Consider the following 19510-nt stretch of genomic DNA (forward strand, 5'->3'; position numbering starts at 1 on the left):
ACTTCAAGTATCGTTTTCAACTGTTTACGAGCACTTTAGAAAAATATTTCGCAATCAAAGGATTTAGACCAAAGTTTGTCGGTGAATTATTTAAGAATGGCATGGAGTATCGAGCTGAGGAAGTTCTTATTACGTGCAAGAGTTGGAAAGACACTCACCACATGTTTGATGTTGTTGTTGTTGTTGTGGTCTTCAGTCCTGAGACTGGTTTGATGCAGCTCTCCATGCTACTCTATCCTGTGCAAGCATCTTCATCTCCCAGTACCTACTGCAACCGACATCCTTCTGAATCTGCTTAGTGTATTGATCTCTTGGTCTCCCTCTACGATTTTTACCCTCCACGCTGCCCTCCAATGCTAAATTTGTGATCCCTTGATGCCTCAAAACATGTCCTACCAACCGATCCCTTCTTCTAGTCAAGTTGTGCCACAAACTTCTCTTCTCCCCAATCCTATTCAATACCTCCTCATTAGTTACGTGATCTACCCACCTTATCTTCAGCATTCTTCTGTAGCACCACATTTCGAAAGCTTCTATTCTCTTCTTGTCCAAACTGGTTATCGTCCATGTTTCACTTCCATACATGGCTACACTCCATACAAATACTTTCAGAAACGACTTCCTGACACTTAAATCTATACTGGATGTTAACAAATTTCTCTTCTTCAGAAACGATTTCCTTGCCATTGCCAGTCTACATTTTATATCCTCTCTACTTCGACCATCATCAGTTATTTTACTCCCTAAATAGCAAAACTCCTTTACTACTTTGAGTGTCTCATTTCCTAATCTAATCCCCTCAGCATCACCCGATTTAATTTGACTACATTCCATTATCCTCGTTATGCTTTTGTTGATGTTCATATTATATCCTCCTTTCAAGACACTGTCCATTCTGTTCAACTGCTCCTCCAAGTCCTTTGCTGTCTCTGACAGAATTACAATGTCATCGGCGAACCTCAAAGTTCTTATTTCTTCTCCACGGATTTTAATACCTACTCCGAATTTTTCTTTTGTTTCCTTTACTGCTTGCTCAATATACAGATTGAATAACATCGGGGAGAGGCTACAACCCTGTCTCACTCCTTTCCCAACCACTGCTTCCCTTTCATGCCCCTCGACTCTTATAACTGCCATCTGGTTTCTGTACAAATTGTAAATAGCCTTTCGCTCCCTGTATTTCACCCCTGCCACCTTCAGAATTTGAAAGAGAGTATTCCAGTTAACGTTGTCAAAAGCCTTCTCTAAGTCTACAAATGCTAGAAACGTAGGTTTGCCTTTTCTTAATCTTTCTTCTATGATAAGTCGTAAGGTTAGTATTGCCTCACGTGTTCCAACATTTCTACGGAATCCAAACTGATCTTCCCCGAGGTCCGCTTCTACCAGTTTTTCCATTCGTCTGTAAAGAATTCGCGTTAGTATTTTGCAGCTGTGACTTATTAAACTGATAGTTCGGTAATTTTCACATCTGTCAACACCTGCTTTCTTTGGGATTGGAATTATTATATTCTTCTTGAAGTCTGTGGGTATTTCGCCTGTCTCATACATCTTGCTCACCAGATGGTAGAGTTTTGTAATGACTGGCTCTCCCAAGGCCGTCAGTAGTTCTAATGGAATGTTGTCTACTCCCGGGGCCTTGTTTCTACTCAGGTCTTTCAGTGCTCTGTCAAACTCTTCACGCAGTATCTTATCTCCTATTTCATCTTCATCTACATCCTCTTCCATTTCCATAATATTATCCTCAAGTACATCGCCCTTGTATAAACCTTCTATATACTCCTTCCACCTTTCTGCCTTCCCTTCTTTGCTTAGAACTGGGTTGCCATCTGAGCTCTTGATATTCATACAAGTGGTTCTCTTCTCTCCAAACGTCTCTTTAATTTTCCTGTAGGCAGTATCTATCTTACCCCTAGTAAGACAAGCCTCTATATCCTTACATTTGTCCTCTAGCCATCCCTGCTTAGCCATTTTGCACTTCCTGTCGATCTCATTTTTGAGACGTTTGTATTCCTTTTTGCCTGCTTCATTTACTGCATTTTTATATTTTCTCCTTTCATCAATTAAATTCAATATTTCTTCTGTTACCCAAGGATTTCTATTAGCCCTCATCTTTTTACCTACTTGATCCTCTGCTGCCTTGACTACTTCATCCCTCAGAGCTACCTATTCTTCTTCTACTGTATTTCTTTCCCCCATTCCTTTCAATTGTTCCCTTATGCTCTCCCTGAAACTCTGTACCACCTCTGGTTCTTTCAGTTTATCCAGGTCCCATCTCCTTAAATTCCCGCCTTTTTGCACATTCTTCAGTTTCAATCTGCAGTTCATAACCAATAGATTGTGGTCAGAATCCACATCTGCCCCTGGAAATGTCTTACAATTTAAAACCTGGTTCCTAAATCTCTGTCTTACCATTATGTAATCTATCTGATACCTTTCAGTATCTCCAGGATTCTTCCAGGTATACAACCTTCTTTCATGATTCTTGAACCAAGTGCTACCTACGATTAAGTTATGCTCTGTGCAAAATTCTACAAGGCGGCTTCCTCTTTCATTTCTTCCCCCCAATCCATATTCACCTACTGTTTCCTTCTCTCCCTTTTCCTACTGACGAATTCCAGTCACCCATGACTATTAAATTTTCGTCTCCCTTCACTACCTGAATAATTTCTTTTATCTCGTCATACATTTCATCAATTTCTTCATCATCTGCAGAGCTAGTTGGCATATAAACTTGTACTACTGTAGTAGGCATGGGCTTTGTGTCTATCCCGCCCGGAGATCCGAATGGGGGACTATTTTACCTCCGGAATATTTTACCCAAGAGGACACCATCCTCATTTAATCATACAGTAAAGCTGCATGTCCTCGGGAAAAATTACGGCTGTAGTTTCCCCTTGCTTCAAGTATCGTTTTCAACTGTTTACGACCACTTTAGAAAAATATTTCGCAATCAAAGGATTTAGACCAAAGTTTGTCGGTAAATTATTTAAGAATGGCATGGAGTATCGAGCTGAGGAAGTTCTTATTACGTGCAAGAGTTGGAAAGACACTCACCACATGTTTGATGTTGTTGTTGTTGTTGTGGTCTTCAGTCCTGAGACTGGTTTGATGCAGCTCTCCATGATACTCTATCCTGTGCAAGCATCTTCATCTCGGTTGGGACGTCATCTTGATTTATGTTACGATCATGTTTTTTTAATGATATGTGAATGGGAATTCTTATTTGGACATGAGGTTAACATCTTAGGTCTAAGACAAGCGGATTATGGATCGCGCATTTTAATAGTAAGACGCATGTGCGTCTTGATGCACAGTTATGAGGCCAGTGGACTGGGCGTGCTTAAGCAATGTCTTAAAACCCTTTGAAATTGCTACCGGAAAATCCGGACTGGACCATCTCAGACAACTCGCTATGCAAATAACCAAGTCCCATGCGGCTCAATGGTGGTTCAAGATAATCAAGTACTGCGCAGAAGTGTTGAGGAAGCCTTTCAGCCCGCATCTCGTGGTCGTGCGGTAGCGTTCTCGCTTCTCACGCCCGGGTTCGATTCCCGGCGGGGTCAGGGATTTTCTCTGCCTCGTGATGGCTGGGTGTTGTGTGATGTTCTTAGGTTAGTTAGGTTTAAGTAGTTCTAAGTTCTAGGGGACTGATGACCATAGATGTTAAGTCCCATAGTGCTCAGAGCCATTTTTGAAGCCTTTCAAAGCGTAACTACTGAGATACCCCAAAAGGTCTCAAGGAGGGCATGGAATCGCATTGATCTCTCTGTAAAGCATCAATGTGCGCTTACATATCAGCCTGATATAAGTTTCTTTATGAAAGTACTCCAGTATTCAATACAGGGTTATTCATAAGTACCTCTGGAATCTCAGAAGTTGACAGTGTTACAGCTAAAAGATATACAGAAAAGAGATGGACTATCTCTCCAAGCCTTTAACTCGCACTACAGGTGCTCAGCATAGGCACCGTTTGTGATGTAACGAACATTAATACATGAATGAAATTCATTACAGTCATGACATGAATTGCCTGGGAAGGGGCGATGGATGGTCACTTTGGTAATCTGTTTATTTGGTTGCCTATCTGTCGGTGCGAGCTATTTCGGTGCTACAACACAGAAATGATGATTTGTGTACAGAGACTCACTGATCAAAAATATCTCGACAGCCCTATGGAATACAGAACTGACACTAGATGTCACAAGAGGCAGACTCGCCAGTGTAACAGGTCGCGGGAAGTGTAGCGTTATAACAGCAGAATGGGTTGGTGAGGTTCAAAATGTCTCTGAGCACTATGGGACTTAACATCTGTGGTCATCAGTCCCCTAGAACTTAGAACTACTTAAACCTAACTAACCTAAGGACATCACACACATCCATGCCCGAGGCAGGATTCGAACCTGCGACCGTAGCAGTCGCGCGGCTCCGGACTGAGCGCCTAGAACCGCGAGACCACCGCGGCCGGCAGGTTGGTGAGGAGAGCTTAGTGATTTCGTACTTCGACTTGTCACTAGACGTCACCTGACTAAGAAAGTGTCAGGGACATTTCAACCGTTCTGAAGCTGATGTAATTGTGAAGTGGGAAGGAGAAAGAACAACCACAGCCGAAGCAAGACTAGACAGGCCTCACGCACTGACAGGCAGGGATCGCCGAGCTTGACATCAGTGGAATGAATAACTCGTTAATTCAATAATGCTACCATCAGACCAGCTAGCACAGTTGTGTGCGTAGGGATTTAAAGAGAATGGGGTACAATGATCGAGCACTTGCTCATGAGCCACACATTTCTTCTGTGTTAAGCGACACTTTAGTCGGGGTAAAGAGGAACGCCACTGGACAATGAATGACTGGAAACGCATGATTTGCACTGACGAATCACGTTATACTCTGTGGCAATCCAGTGGAAAAGTTTGAGTTTAGAGAATGTCTAGAGAATGTTACTTGCGATCATGTGTGGTTTCAACAGGGAAGTATAGAGGAGCTGATGTTTTTCGTGGTTAGGGTGTGGCTCCCTTATTGGATTTAAGAAAATGCTCAATGTGGAAGAATACGAATACATTTCACACAGTTGTGTACTGTGTGCAATAGAGGGACAGTTTGGAGGCGATGCTTGTTTGTATCAGCGTGACAATGTACTCTGCCTTCATCTGTGAGGCAATGGTTTGTGGACAACAGTGGTTTGTGGACAATAACATTCTTAAAATGGACTGGTATGCCTAGAGTCCCGACCTAAACCTAATGGAACACCTTTGGGATGAGTCAGAATGTCGACTTCGCTGCAGATCCCAGAATGCATTGCCACTAGCTGCTCTGGGTTCGGCTCCGAAGGAGAAATGGGCTGCTGTTCTTCGGCAGACATTCAGATACCGCAATGAAACTGACCCCAGCAGAGTTCAAGCCGCCAAGAAGATGAAACGTGGACACACTCCACATTAACCTTAATTGCTAAGTGACCGGATACGTTTGATTATATAGCGTATTCTGAAAGACCTGCCCCCTAGTGCAACTACACTACGGAGCGCATTACGAATAGAAACTTGGAGAGATGTTGTATCTACTGATAAGTGTTATTTGTCTGTATGTTTGTATTTTTTACGCGGTATCTTATGGAGCCTTGGAGGAACTTATAAATGTCTCCGACAATGTTTTGACGTAAGGGGACAGAGATTTCACGACACTCTGCAGTATCTGCTAAAGCCGCAGTGTTTCTTGCCTCATTCAGCCGCGTTAAAAGTTTAAGTAGAATCATAGACAATCGTTTCTAGAAATGCTTGAGAATTAAGCAAGGAATAAAGAGAGTACCCCAGAGTCACTCCTCCCGCCTTAGCCTATGGTACGGTGGCGTGCAGAATACAGATGAAGGTTGCAGATGTAGGCGAAAGAGGACCTATAAGAGGGAGCAAGGCAGCTCACCGATGGTGTTCTGGATGGCCTGCTGCGTCTTCTGCACGCCCAGCCGGAAGGCGTCGAGCTCTGGGCGCAGGCGCTGTCCGCGGTGGTAGAACATCAGGCTGTGCTCGAAGTCGCCCGTGTTGTACAGCGCCTCCGCCTTCTGGAAGATAGCTGCCACGCCAGGGGCACTGGGTCAGCGCTGCTGTCAAGTACTACCAACTACTTCGTGTGGCAGGAAACATATTTCTAGCACCGGGTACGATAAGAACATGCGTGAATCTGCACGGAATTGTAGTGGCTGACACTTACGAGGACTGGTAGTGGGGCGATGCGTAGCAACAAGGGGCATTGTACCACGTGACTTTCTAGCCAGTAGCGCCATGGTGCCACGCGTGTTTATAGTGGGGATTTCAGAGTGCGAGTAGAACATTTAGCTTAGGTGTGGAGGAGGCTCTTACCTACTATGGTGTTGGTGGCTAGTCTAGAGCAAACAAATCGACTATTGCAATAAGAAGCGACAGCGACAGTTCTTGCACGGAGAGTGAGAAGCAGATAAAGAGCCTCAATGTGGCTGTTACCCCAACGCTGACAGTTAGCAGGGTAGGCAAAAGATGGGCCGTGTGGAGTGGGTCAGGGACAGAGAGCACACTGGTAGCGGAGCAAAGTATTCTTCGCCTCTAACTGTGCAGAGCGCATCAGCAGCAGCCTTCTTACTTGCGGACGATTATAGTAATATTGCCTTTAAATCGCGGACGCTCTAGCCTGGCAGTTTTAGGAGAGAGTTGTTTTTGAACTGTAATTGCCTTTCTTTAACCATTCCAGGCGTCCTGTACTCCTGATCTCGAATTACGGTAAGCTCCCACTAATCTCAGTAGTATACCCTGTAGCACTATTCCGACTAATGGATTCCCAAGCTGCGATCTGTGGGCCTGTGAAGCTAGCTTCATTAGTCACAAGAGTGCAGCGAGAAATAAATGGGGGCCTACTGTTTGCCCCTGAATGATGTATTACTGGTAATTGTGAGCCTATGCCTGTTGCACTTGGAAATCAAAAACAAAGGAGCCCAGTATTGGTTAAACAGAGGCAATCAAACAGAAGTAGGAAGGATACAGCGGAACCTCGTTTATGCGGCCCTCATTAATCTATACGCAATGGCGGTAACAATCTACGACGGGAATTATTAAAATTAAGTGCAACTACTCGTCGCGAACAGATTCGGACAAACTGTCAGTTGTACTGGACAGAACTGTATTGCCTACGTTTGTTCGGAGTATAAAGTGACATCAAAGAGAAAGAAGATGGTAGTGTCCATGAAAAAAAACAGTCAAAATCATTGCACACCATGAATACAGATAAACAGTTGAAAAACATTGCAGCTGAATTTGATGTTGAGACTTTTGCAAAGATTTGAACACTCTCAGACATTGGTGTTATAGACGTAAATGACTAGCTGCCAAATGACCATAACGGTGTCTCCGAAATTGTCGCCGTTTATTCGTTTGTAGACAAAGACGTTAGGGGTGATGATGACGAAATTGGCGCTCAATCGCAAGACGTTATTAGACGCACAGAGACTACAACACAGTTGGGCAAAATAATGCTTTAGTTGGAACTCCAAGAGGGAACACCATCCGATCTAATGCTGCTGAAACGCTTCCTTGGTCGTGGTTCACGTAAACGACATAGGAACGTGGCTCAAAGGTAACGTATTGACTATTTCAGTGTATTAAACACACATTTATTCAGTATATGGTTAAGATTTATGTGAATAATGTGATATTAATAATTTATTAAGAGAAAAAAGACGAACCACAAAGGAAATATCCGAATGGGACGGAAATCGGTAGATGTGATGTACATGTATAGACAAAGAAAATGATTTAATTTTTGAAAAACGGGATGATTTATTCAAGAGAAACAGCTTCAGAAACTGAGATAATCAATAACGCGTTGTACACTTATAGCCCTTATGCAAGCTGCTATTCGGCTTGCCATTGATTTACAGAGTTGTTGCATGTCCTCCTGGTAGATATCGTGCCAAATTTTCTCGAGCTGGCGCGTTAGATCGTCAAAATCCCGTGATGGTTGACGGGCCGTGTCTATAATGCACCATGAGTTCTCAATTAGGGAGAGATCTGCGACCATGTCGGCCAGGGTAGGGTTTCGCAAACACGAAGACAAGCATTGGAAACTCTCGCCGTGTGCGAGCGGGCACTACCTTGCTGAAATGTAAGCCCAGGGTGGCTTGCCACAAAGGACAACAAAACGGGCCGTTGAATACCGTCGAAGTACCGCTGTTCTGGGAGGGAGCCGCGGATGACCATCGCAGAGGTCCTGCTATGAAATGAAATGACACCCCATAGCATCACTCCTGGTTGTCGGGCCGTTTGCCGGGCAACAGTTTGATTGGTACCCCATCACTGTATCGTGCGTCTCCACACACCTCTTCGCTGGTCACTGGAGGTCAATTTGAAGTATGACCCATCAATGAAGACAATTTTACCGTAATCAATGGAATTTCAGGTCGATGACCAAGAAAGTCCACCTGAATTTACTAGAGGGCGTGAGCTTGCAATTACACCCATTCATACAATCTAGCAATCATTCTTGCTTAAGAATGGTGATTAAACGTAATGCCATGCTCAATATCGAACTCAATAAAATAGAAAACATGGATAGAGAAAAGACCCTTTGCAGAATTTGATGAGAAATCACGTGAAAAGTGAGTGGACCGCTGCCTTTCAATGTAAATTATAGTTGTGACTGAGAAAGTGTGGGCACCAAAGTGCACATATTCCGGGTCTGTGTGCTCTACGAGGACGTAGCGAGTACCTGTAGTCAGGTATCAAGGACGCTGGATCCAAAAGCAGCGCTGAGGAACGAGTCGTCCGTGCGCATCTGTAATGGTACAGCAGCTGCTGTATCCAGAAGGACCTAGGAGGATTTCAACAGGCCATCCACACATCAACAGGCCACCATTCCGTAAAGACGAGTTTCTGTACACATTGAGAGAAGGTACCTGAAGTCTGTGACAACTGAATGGAAATGCACAGTTTTCAAGAGTGTCTACCGCTTGCTGCAAGTGATTACACAAACACGGATTATAAGAAGTTACAGTGAATAGCGGAATCAAGTGTCACAGTGGAAACGTAGTTGAGGTACTGCCGTACGCCCAAGGAATCCAGCCGACAGTAGATGGTGGCAGCGACAGTTTGAGGGCGCATCCTTTTGTGGAAACAACATTCTGTAGAAACTTCCTGGCAGATTAAAACTGTGTGCCGGACTGAGACTCGAACTCGGGACCTTTGGCTTTCGCGGGCAAGTGCTCTACCAGCTGAGCTACCCAAGCACGACTCACGCCCCGTCCTCACAACTTTACTTCTGCCAGTACCTTGTCTCCTACCTTCTCATTCTGGAAACATTCTGTAGTTTAGATCAACGCCAGTGAATGAACAAGAAAAGTCTACCGATATTACTCATAGAGGCATTAAGATCAGCAGCAGTACTAATAGTTGGTTAAGTGGTTGAGAGTTGATAGCAGTTCTGTAGAGACAGAAAGTAGAAGTTTTTCGTATTTCTATCCCTTTGGTGTGATATTAATTTTTTTTTGCAGTATTAGGTTGTATTAAGGTGTCAACGCTATAAATCTTTATGATGCTGTATTTATTTGGCAATGGTATAACATTTTGAGAAAATAATTGTTTTCATATTTCTTTCGAGTTAATGGTGCTTCCTTAAGGTAATGAAATATTTTTTAAATTTATTTCTAGTTATTTTAAAAGTATAGGATATTTGTAAATAGCAATTAAGTACTTCCATTGTTTCAAATATTCATTTATTTTTATGTATAACCATCTTTATTTTCCTGTATATATTTTATGAAACTGAACTGAAAGAGCATGTGTGAAGACGTTTCCTTATTCGCAAGAAAACAAAAAAAGAAGAAAATAAAAAGCCGGTTTATGCTTCTCATGCAATTTAAGGACCTAAATAAAGTATAAGAAATGCTACAGCTGCACGAGTGCAGCAGCTAAACTGTTGGGTTCGCTTGGTAGCTGGGAAAAACCCAGTGGCGCTCGGCCATTGGAGAGGAGTGTGGAGGGGCAATCCGCCATGGAAGAAGTAACTCAATCCAAGACAGCCAGAAAATAACAAAGCACGTCCACAGAAAGGGAAAAAACAAGACGAGTGAATGCGTGTAAACGCGCTCTAAATCAGATTAGTGGTTTTTGAGTTATCAGTTATCTAAGTTTTGCAAATAAAATTAGTTTTAAAAGTTAATATATTTCCAACGCCTTGGACAATTCTGATAAACTAAGCGTCAATGAATGGAGCTCGAGAAGCCCTATCAGAACATATCAGTATACTTTTTGTAAATATTTTGAACTATATGCCAGAATATCTCTCACAAAATAATAATAAATTGACCAAAGTAACGGCAATACAGCAAATTAGATTAAGGTATTTATATATACATGTATTTATTTCTAAATATCTATAATTTTTAAACAGTAAAATACTGTAAACTAACTTTTACGCTGATAATTTATAAGAAAACTGAAAGACTCAACTAGAAACCAAAGACGTTATTGAAAAGCTGAAAAAAATTTCAGACCAGTCTGATACTTTGTACATACAATGAGTTGGCAAAAGTCATGGAATGTCTCCTAATATTGTGTCAGATCCCCTTTTGCTCGGGGTAGTGCAGCAAATCGACGTGGCACGGACTCAAAAAATCTTTAGCGGCCCCTGCAGAAATAACGAGCCCTGCCGCCTCTGCAGCCGTCTGTAATAGCGAGAGCGTTATCGGTGTACGATTTTGGGCACCAACTGACCTCCCGATTATGTCCTGTAAATGATGAATGGCACTCATGTCAGGAGATCAGCTTACCCAAATCATTCACTCGAATTGTTCGGAATGATCTTCAAACTAATTGTGAACAATTGTGAGATGGTGACATGGGGTAATGTCATCCATAAAAATTCCATCATTGTTTTGGAACGTGAAGTTCATGAACGGCTGCAGACTATCTCCTAGTAGCCGAACACAATCATTTCCAGTCAATGATTGGTTCAGGTGGATCAGAAGACCCAGTCCATTCGATGTAAACACAGCTCACACTATCATGACATCACCACCAGCTTGCAAAGTGCCGTGTAGGCAACTTGGTTTCGTGGGCTCTACGCCGCACTCGAATCCTGACATCAGCTTTTGCCAACTGAAACAGGGCCTCATCTGACCAGTTCACAGTGGATACGGAATCGGATTTTGCGTTAAAAAATCGATTTTAGTTTTATTAACGTATTTTATTCCTCCAAGTTTCCTCTTTAAAATGACGTATCATATATTGCTCTGCTAGAATTATAACTATTTTATTTTTATAGACTTGTGATATCGGGTATTGCGCTTTAGTTATACACGTCTCTAATGGCTGAACATAAACTTTTTGTCAGTACATTTATGTGACATGAATTCAAACATCCTGCTTTCCAGCGACTCTTTATACACTATTTGTCCGAAAATGTTACCCTCTGGTTTCCTCGAGTTACTCTTTGACTTTGTGACGGGATTGTTTGTAAACAAGTGTGCTATATGGAAGTTGTTGTTGTCGAGTTATTATGTATTTAGTGCTTCATTTTTCGCAGTGAAAATACCTAGAGCTAGTGCAAAAGTGTTTAAGGAACGTGTGAACTGGCAAAAGAAAAGAAATGATGATTCATTAGCAAAGCAAGGCAGTTCTTCATCCTCACTGTTGGAAAATGTGAGTCCACTTATTACTGATTTGCCGAACGAACTTACTCCAAATGAAAACAGTGCTTCTCATAAGAAATTAAGAATTTGGAAGAGAAATATAATTTACTTGATAAAGGAAAAGAAGTTTGAAACACGTATGTAACATAGCAGCGATGGCGAGGCATTGTAGCATCTGTGACCAGAGAGTTTGCGCTTGACCGCGCGAGTGTTGCGAGCGGTTCTCAGTCTGTCAGTCAGTCGTTGCGAGTCTGTAGCTCTGTCTAGTTGAGAGCAGTACTCTGTCAGTAGTCGTCGCGTGCAGTACGCTAATAGTCGTCATGCAGAGCGGTCGGTCAGTAGTAGCAGCCCAGTGCGGTTGTGTGATGTAGGCGGTCGGCAACACTGGTCAAGATGGTGAATAAGGTATACTGTTAATTAATATAATCATTAGATAATGAAAAATTTTATTTATTGTAATTATTCTCCAACAAGTCCCCCAATAATAATTTTTATTTCAAAAGCATTTTCTCAAAAATTTAATTTTTATTGAACTAAAGACTTCGTTGCACTTCCCATTTCACTCCACTTCTTTTAAAGAAAATTTTCAGTAAAATTACAAAAAAAAAGGAATATTATCATTTGCAATGCATTTCCTCCAAGCCGTGCAGAAAGATAAGAGCAGAAATGTGACATGCATTTATTCTGAGGTAAGACTTTAATTCTGATTGTTTTGCACAGGGCCAAAGACCGATATTTCGGTTCAATTGAATTTTCTTATCACTGAATGGACTTTAAATTTTGTGAAGAATTTATATTTGAGTCAGATTGCGAATTTCACATTTTTGTTGCCATTGTCAGTACATTTCATTGCGGGCAGGTTACGCTTAGAGCAGTGTGCATTAGCATTCCTAAATAATATTGTCTTTACTTTAAAATTTCGGTGGCAAGGTTGTACTCGGCTCCCATTTGTATTAAGTATTGTCTTTTCATTTTTCCTTTTAAAAATTACGGTGGGGAGGTTACACTTGGCGACCCTGCCAGGATCGAATTTCGTTGAGAGTCTTTTGAGCAACAGTCAGATATCTGCTCTTATTTGCTTAGATATAATTAGGATTTAGCGCAACGCTTTTAATAATATTGTGACTTTCTTTCTACAGGTCAACGGCAATTTGTTGCTTTGTTGTATTTGTGTGTTGCTTTTGCATTGTGCTTATTTATTTTGTGAATAATTTTGACTATTGTTAAAATGCCGCGAAAGACTGTGAATAGTGTATCGCGAGGTATTATGAATGAAATTACCGACCCAAACAACTTTGCCGATAGGACATGCGACACGCAGTGTAATGATGACAATCCTGCGTCCACTAACAATCAGTGCATTCCAACCACTAATGATGACTTTCACCTTAATGATGAACAAACGAACTCAATTGTCTCGTCTGTTAACTTGACGACAATTGATGACGCGGAGCGGTCTATAGTAATGAGCGCTGCCGAGCTTAACACACCCGATTTAGAAAATCTAAGTAATGTACAGACAAATTTGTCTAATGAAAATGAACAGGATACACAAGGTACGACAGATTTATTTAATTCCGAAACAATGACTGATAGTATACATTTGACTGACAAACCTTTTTGTAAATCTCAAAATGACCAAATGGTTACAGAAAGTGAAACAATTCCAGATCCACTATTGAACAGCACAGAGAATAGAAATGCTGACCTTGAGTCGAATCCAATTATGGCTTTGTTGCGACAAATGAGTAAACAACAGAATGAAAATTTCAAACAACTTAGGGAACAGTACAAACAGCGGAGGGAAATGATGAATAATTTTTCAAACAACTTAATGGAGGTTTTGACAACCATTGCAGGCAGGTAGATGAGGGTGTCGACAGCCATTACAAACAACTTGGCGAAGCAGTTAATGTAAGTTTCAAGCTGACGAACGAAAAGCAAGACAACCTTGACGAACGGAGCAGACAAGTTAGTGAACAGAATACAGCTATTACCGTGCAATGCCTGGACATTAAAGAACAATTACGTGAGGATGCTGAGGCTTGTGCTAAAAACAGTAATAAAGAAGTTGGCACTGTTGCACAAGAATCAAGTAGCACACGTGTAGGCACAACAGAATTACATAAAGACAAGATTGATGCGATCACTGAACAATGTTTGGCGAACGAAACACAGATACACGAAATTAATACAGTCACCGAACAATGCCCTAAAAACGTAGTACAGATTCGCGACGAAGTTAATTTAGAGTCAGTGGAAGTTTCACACACTCCGAATGCGGAAGCTGACGAGAAATTTGCACGACAGATCAACCAAATTAACGAAAGTGTTACAGTAACAGAGTTGAAAACTATTTCAGTCACCAATACGTCACAGAATCCGCCACTTTGCGAGCATTTATCAGAGTCACGCAGCGTGTATAATGTGAGCAATTTACAGAGACTACGAGACGTAAAATCCGAAAAGCCACGCGACTTAAAATCTGAAAAGCTACTCAACTTGAAATCCGAAATGACACAGACGAACAGATTCACACACAAAGCCGAACGTGTTTTCAAATTCAATGATGAGAACGTTGATTATAAGCAATTTGCATTTGTAAGAAAATGTAAAGAATTTAATACTGACAGAACACAGGTACACGCTTTGAGCTGTATACGACAATTTGTTTTTGTACTTTCACCGCTATTACCTGTAATGCAGAAACTAGCTTTGACCTGATGCAACAATTTGCTATTGTATTTTCATCAGCATTACGTATTATGCAGAAACTGGAGTTAGCAAGAATACAGCGATTTACTTTTGGAATTTTACCGCTATTGCTTGCAACGCAAAAGTTAAAAATTATTTGCAGTGCGTAATTGACCTCAGGGGATTCATTACGCTTTAATGAATATGTGCCGTAGCGAGCATAGGGCCCCGAGCTGTAGTAGTGCTGTTTCATCTTTAGTTTTCTGCACTGCTGCCTTCTCTTCTACTATCCTTTATATCTATCTAAACTGCTCTTTAACTATTGCTCTACCTAGAATTAAGAAACATTGTAATGAAAACCCGATATGACAAACTTTTACCGAATGTGACAATTTTCAGTAGGCACTCCCGTGATGACAACTACCGCCGTAATTTTAATTACAGATAAAATCGTAATCATCAGTATGTACAAAATTCTCGGCAGTCGCAACCACATTTTGGTAACAATAGACCTTTTCACCACAACAGCATGAAAGTCAGCCGCTTAGCATACATAACCAACAATGTAGTCTACAAGGTCAACCAAACTTTAATGTTTCGCGCGTATAGTCCCAGCCCCAACAAATAGTAACGCATGGCAGCAAAGAAATAACCACGTACAGACAACACACTATTTCAACTCGTATCGCAATGCGCCGTATAGAAATTACTATCATGACAGACGTAAAAATAACGAGCACAATTTTCAGCGTACATTTAATAACAGTCGATCTTTTCAGCAGCAAGAACATCAGCAACAACGAATAATCATGAATGAAACAGACAATAGGTGTCATCGATAGCGTAATACGTTAGTAAGAAATAAAAGAACAGTTCATATAGTGGATATGCCACAACATTCTCCCGTAAATAATAACACGTACGATAAATTTTAACCAGATACAGCACAGATTGCATATTACAGTAACGCAAACATTACTTTTGACACGCAGAATTTTGCTCACGGGAATGTTATTTGTAACATGCTTTGTTGAATGCTCCACTTTTATCGCACCCGGATCTTAGTAGAAATTTTTCCATTGCCACTGACAGTTCCAACATCGCTTTAGGCGTACACATTTTCCAGGAAATCGAAGAAGATGGTTCTACAGTAATTAAAAACATCGCATTTGCAAGTCGCATTTTGTCACCCGCTGAACGAAATTATTCCGTTACAGAATTAGAAACATTATGTGTTGTATGGGCTTTCACGAGATTTAGACACTTTCTTTATGGCAGACATACTACCGTCTACACAGACCACAGAGCAATACAATTTTTACTTTCGGCTAAATTCACTCACGACAGGTTAAGTAGATGGAAACTTTATTTACAGGAATTTAATTTTACGATTGTTCACATTCCCGGCACACAAAATGTTATAGCAGACGCACTACCGCGTTCTCTCGGCAACAATCAGCAAGACGTAGCAACCAACTTCTGCAAAACAAATTTCAGTGTCTTGTACATTCAACAAGTTGCATTTGAAAACTTTATTACATCGTCATTACAGGACATAGCAAAGGAGCAAAATAAAGACAATGTGTGGAAAGAAATTAAACACCTTTGGGAAGATAGGAATAATGTTACGATTAGAAACCATTACACTGTGCGCAATGACATTCTGTTTCGCCGCTCTCATCCTGACAGCAACAATTGGTTATTATGCATTCCTGACGAACTGGTTAACAAATTAATTTGGTACACTCATTTAAGTTACGCACATTACGGAGCACGAAAATGTTTTCTTATACTGAGACAGAACTGTTACTTTACCAACATGGAGAAACGTATACGACGAGTTTTAGCGTCTTGTAAAATTTGCCAGAAAGCTAAATCAGACACCACTTCACATATTCCTCCATTATATTCCATTATACCTGTTAAATTAAGACATATGGCCGCTGTAGATATTTTTGGTCCGATTCCGAGAACTAACAGAGGTTTTTGCTACATCTTTGTCGCTGTTGAGCTCACTTCAAAATTTGTTACTTTCACTCCATTACGCAAAGCTACTGCTAAAACTGTTTCGAAAAGCATTTGTAAAACATTTTCTATCTCATGTAGGGCATGTAATGAAAGTAATTTCTGACAATGGATCTCAATTTCGTAGTAGCGTATGGACACGCATGTTACGAGCCAGAAACATTTCTCCGATCTATATATCCAAGTACCACGCTTCTTCGAACCCCTGTGAAAGATTAATGAAAGAAATTGGTAAGCTGTGCCGAATATACTGCCACAAAAGACATATTGATTGGGATACACACATACTCTCATTCCAAGATGTAATTAATTCCATTCCAAATGAATCCACTATGCTATCTCCGTCTGTTATACTGAAAAATGCTGAACCACCTAACAAAATTAAAGAATTAATAACATTTCCTACATCTCGTCGATTACGACACCACGAAATAATTGACATTGCGCTGAACAACATCAAACGTGCCGCAGAGCGCCGGAGAAGACAGCAAAAACAGGTTTGTACACGCCGCGACTTTCACGTTGGACAGAAGATATTAATACGTACACACTATTTATCCAGTAAATTAAAAGGTAAGTGCAGTAAATTTGAACTTCTATACGCAGGTCCATATCGGATTCGCAGCATCCCTCACCCCAATGTTGTACACGTCGAAACTTTGAGAACCAGAAAATCGAAAGGCAATCACCATATCTCAAACATTAAACCGTTTATTGAATGAAGACACTTTATGATTCAACACACTATGATGTCATTTACTAATGCAATTATTTCACCTGACTAATTACTGATGATTATCGTATTTTTTCTTGGCAAGTGCCCGACAAGGTAAGGTTAGCAGGTCGCTTTTCTTGTCGTTACACATCAGACCGTGCATACTTTTCCAGACGAACTTACGTATTTTATGACTAATTATGCAATGTTAGCTAATGACATGTTAATTTCATTACATTTTTTTTTCATTAAAGTCTTTAAGTCTCGCCTCGATTAACTACACTACATACAAGTTGAACACAACGAACGTCACATTTTGTTTTTTTATGTATGATTGTATTCCAGTCTTGTTTGTATGCATTGTGAAATAGTTAAGATATAACACACACCAGTTGACTTTGACAATTTTTTTTTTGCCTTATGACATCTCAACATCGTGACTGTTTTACATTTTTTGCTGCTGCATTGTGATATTCTGTGTACAATTTTGCATCTGAACACTGTCAATGTCTTTGACATATTACGCTTTCTGTCATGTTATGCTGTATGCTTAATTGTGTCACCATAAACCAGTCATTATTTAGTGGGTATATGATTTAAATGCAAGACATTAATCTTTGTTCATCAATTTCAGAAAGAAATGATGCGTGTAAGAAATAAATTCAACAGAAATGGAATTTCACCTACGGAATAAACGAAAGAAGATGCAATAACTTTATGAAGAAGAGTAAATGGACCAGGATTAACAAGCATTAACAAGAATATACTATACTCATCATAGAATAGCAGTCTTAACTAATTTTTTCTTTCAGAATACAAGGTGATTGATGCAGGCTGTCAGAGAGAACTACACATCTTAGTTTTAGTGATGAAATATGCTAGAGATAAGGAATAGTTGTATAATGAGTAATGAAGTGATTTTTTGCAGATGATAATGAATGCTGATGAATAATGATGAAGGATATGATGTTATGAATAATGAAGTTTTTCTTTACAGGTGATGATAATAGTGAAGTTATGATGGTATTGATAATGACGTTTTTTTCTTTACAGATGAGGATAATGTTGAAGTTATGTATTTATGCTACGTAGTTATTTAAGTATATGTTGCAGTTTGCTTTGACAGCAGGTGTTATATTGCATAGTAGGATGACGGAAAGTTTTGGAAAGGACAGCTATGGAACACATTTTTATACACATTTCACTACCTGTTAATTCGAAGTTCACTACTTTTCAGCATAGTGTGCGTTTCTTCTTTCAGGTCAATAATCCATTTTGTATTTTTTCAGGAGAAGCTTTTCATGATACTTACTAAACCTGTTACTTATTATACCTGTTCTAGTACTTGCATTTTTATTTTTTTACCCATTTGTGTTTATCATTTATAAACGTGATCACATATACTGCTTTGTTACACAACCTTGGTACAGCTGACTCATGACGAATGACGTTACCTATCCTCATTTGCAGCAATAGGTCAAAAACAAATAGTGTTATGCCTCAGCAATCAATTATCGATCCCAACGCAATGCATTGCTAACAAAAAAATGTATTACCATTCCCAAATAGTGATACCAATTTGAGAAAGTTCTGAGTAATACTGATTAGCTCTGAATAGTATGTCACTTGAGTAATGACTTCTTAATGATACAAAAAAAAAGTATATATTTAAAATAATGCTTTGTCACTAGTTAATAACTGCCACTGTTTATTGTAATGAGACTACTTATAATGCCTATGATTACTAATGCTACGACTAATTAACTGATTTTAATAATGACTTTGTAATGATCTGAATACTACTGAAGGAGAAACACTGTTTATTGTAATGAGACTACTTATAATGCCTGTGATTATTAATGCTATGACTGTAATTAACTGATTTTTAATAATGACTTCGTAATAATCTGAATAATACTGAATGATGATTCTATTCAATACTTGCTGGTCACTGAGTGCCAATAATTAATGTCACTTGAAGAATTGTTATTAATTATGCCATTAATTAGCCCTTTTTTTCCCATGTTGAGTTTTCATGTTTTGGTTAATGGCCAATGAGTGCCAATAATTTGTATCACTCAATGTATTATGTTAATGCTAGGCCAATAATTGACTCTCCTTTTCAACTAAGACTTCTGATGAACATTATTCTGTCATACTAAATATACTTTGTAACTGGCCAAGGACCGCCACTGTTTATTGTAATACGATTACCCATGATGCCAGCTAGTGATTCTTAATAGATTGGAATGACACATAATTAATTAACTATGGTACTGTTTAATAATGCTTTGTAATTAGGAGAAGACTAATAATTCTTACTATTGGAATGACAAATGATTAATTAACTGTAATTAGGAGGTTAATGATTCTTAATTACACTCTGTAACTGAAAAGAATGCGATTATTTCATAATGCTTTGTAACCAGGA

At 39.9% G+C, this 19510-nt stretch overlaps 1 protein-coding gene across 1 annotated transcript in view; it reads right to left on the reverse strand.

Moving 5' to 3' along the window:
- The window catches only part of LOC124775770 (outer dynein arm-docking complex subunit 4-like), a 139296-nt gene that overhangs the window by 11723 nt on the left and 108063 nt on the right, over window positions 1-19510 (reverse strand). Inside the window, exon 5 of the mRNA XM_047250601.1 lies at window positions 5915-6064. Within this exon, the coding sequence (XP_047106557.1) occupies window positions 5915-6064 (150 nt within the window). The remainder of the gene's footprint in view (window positions 1-5914; window positions 6065-19510) is intronic.

The sequence above is a fragment of the Schistocerca piceifrons genome, chromosome 2, assembly GCF_021461385.2.
Source record: "Schistocerca piceifrons isolate TAMUIC-IGC-003096 chromosome 2, iqSchPice1.1, whole genome shotgun sequence".
In the NCBI taxonomy this organism is placed as follows: Eukaryota; Metazoa; Arthropoda; class Insecta; order Orthoptera; family Acrididae; genus Schistocerca; species Schistocerca piceifrons.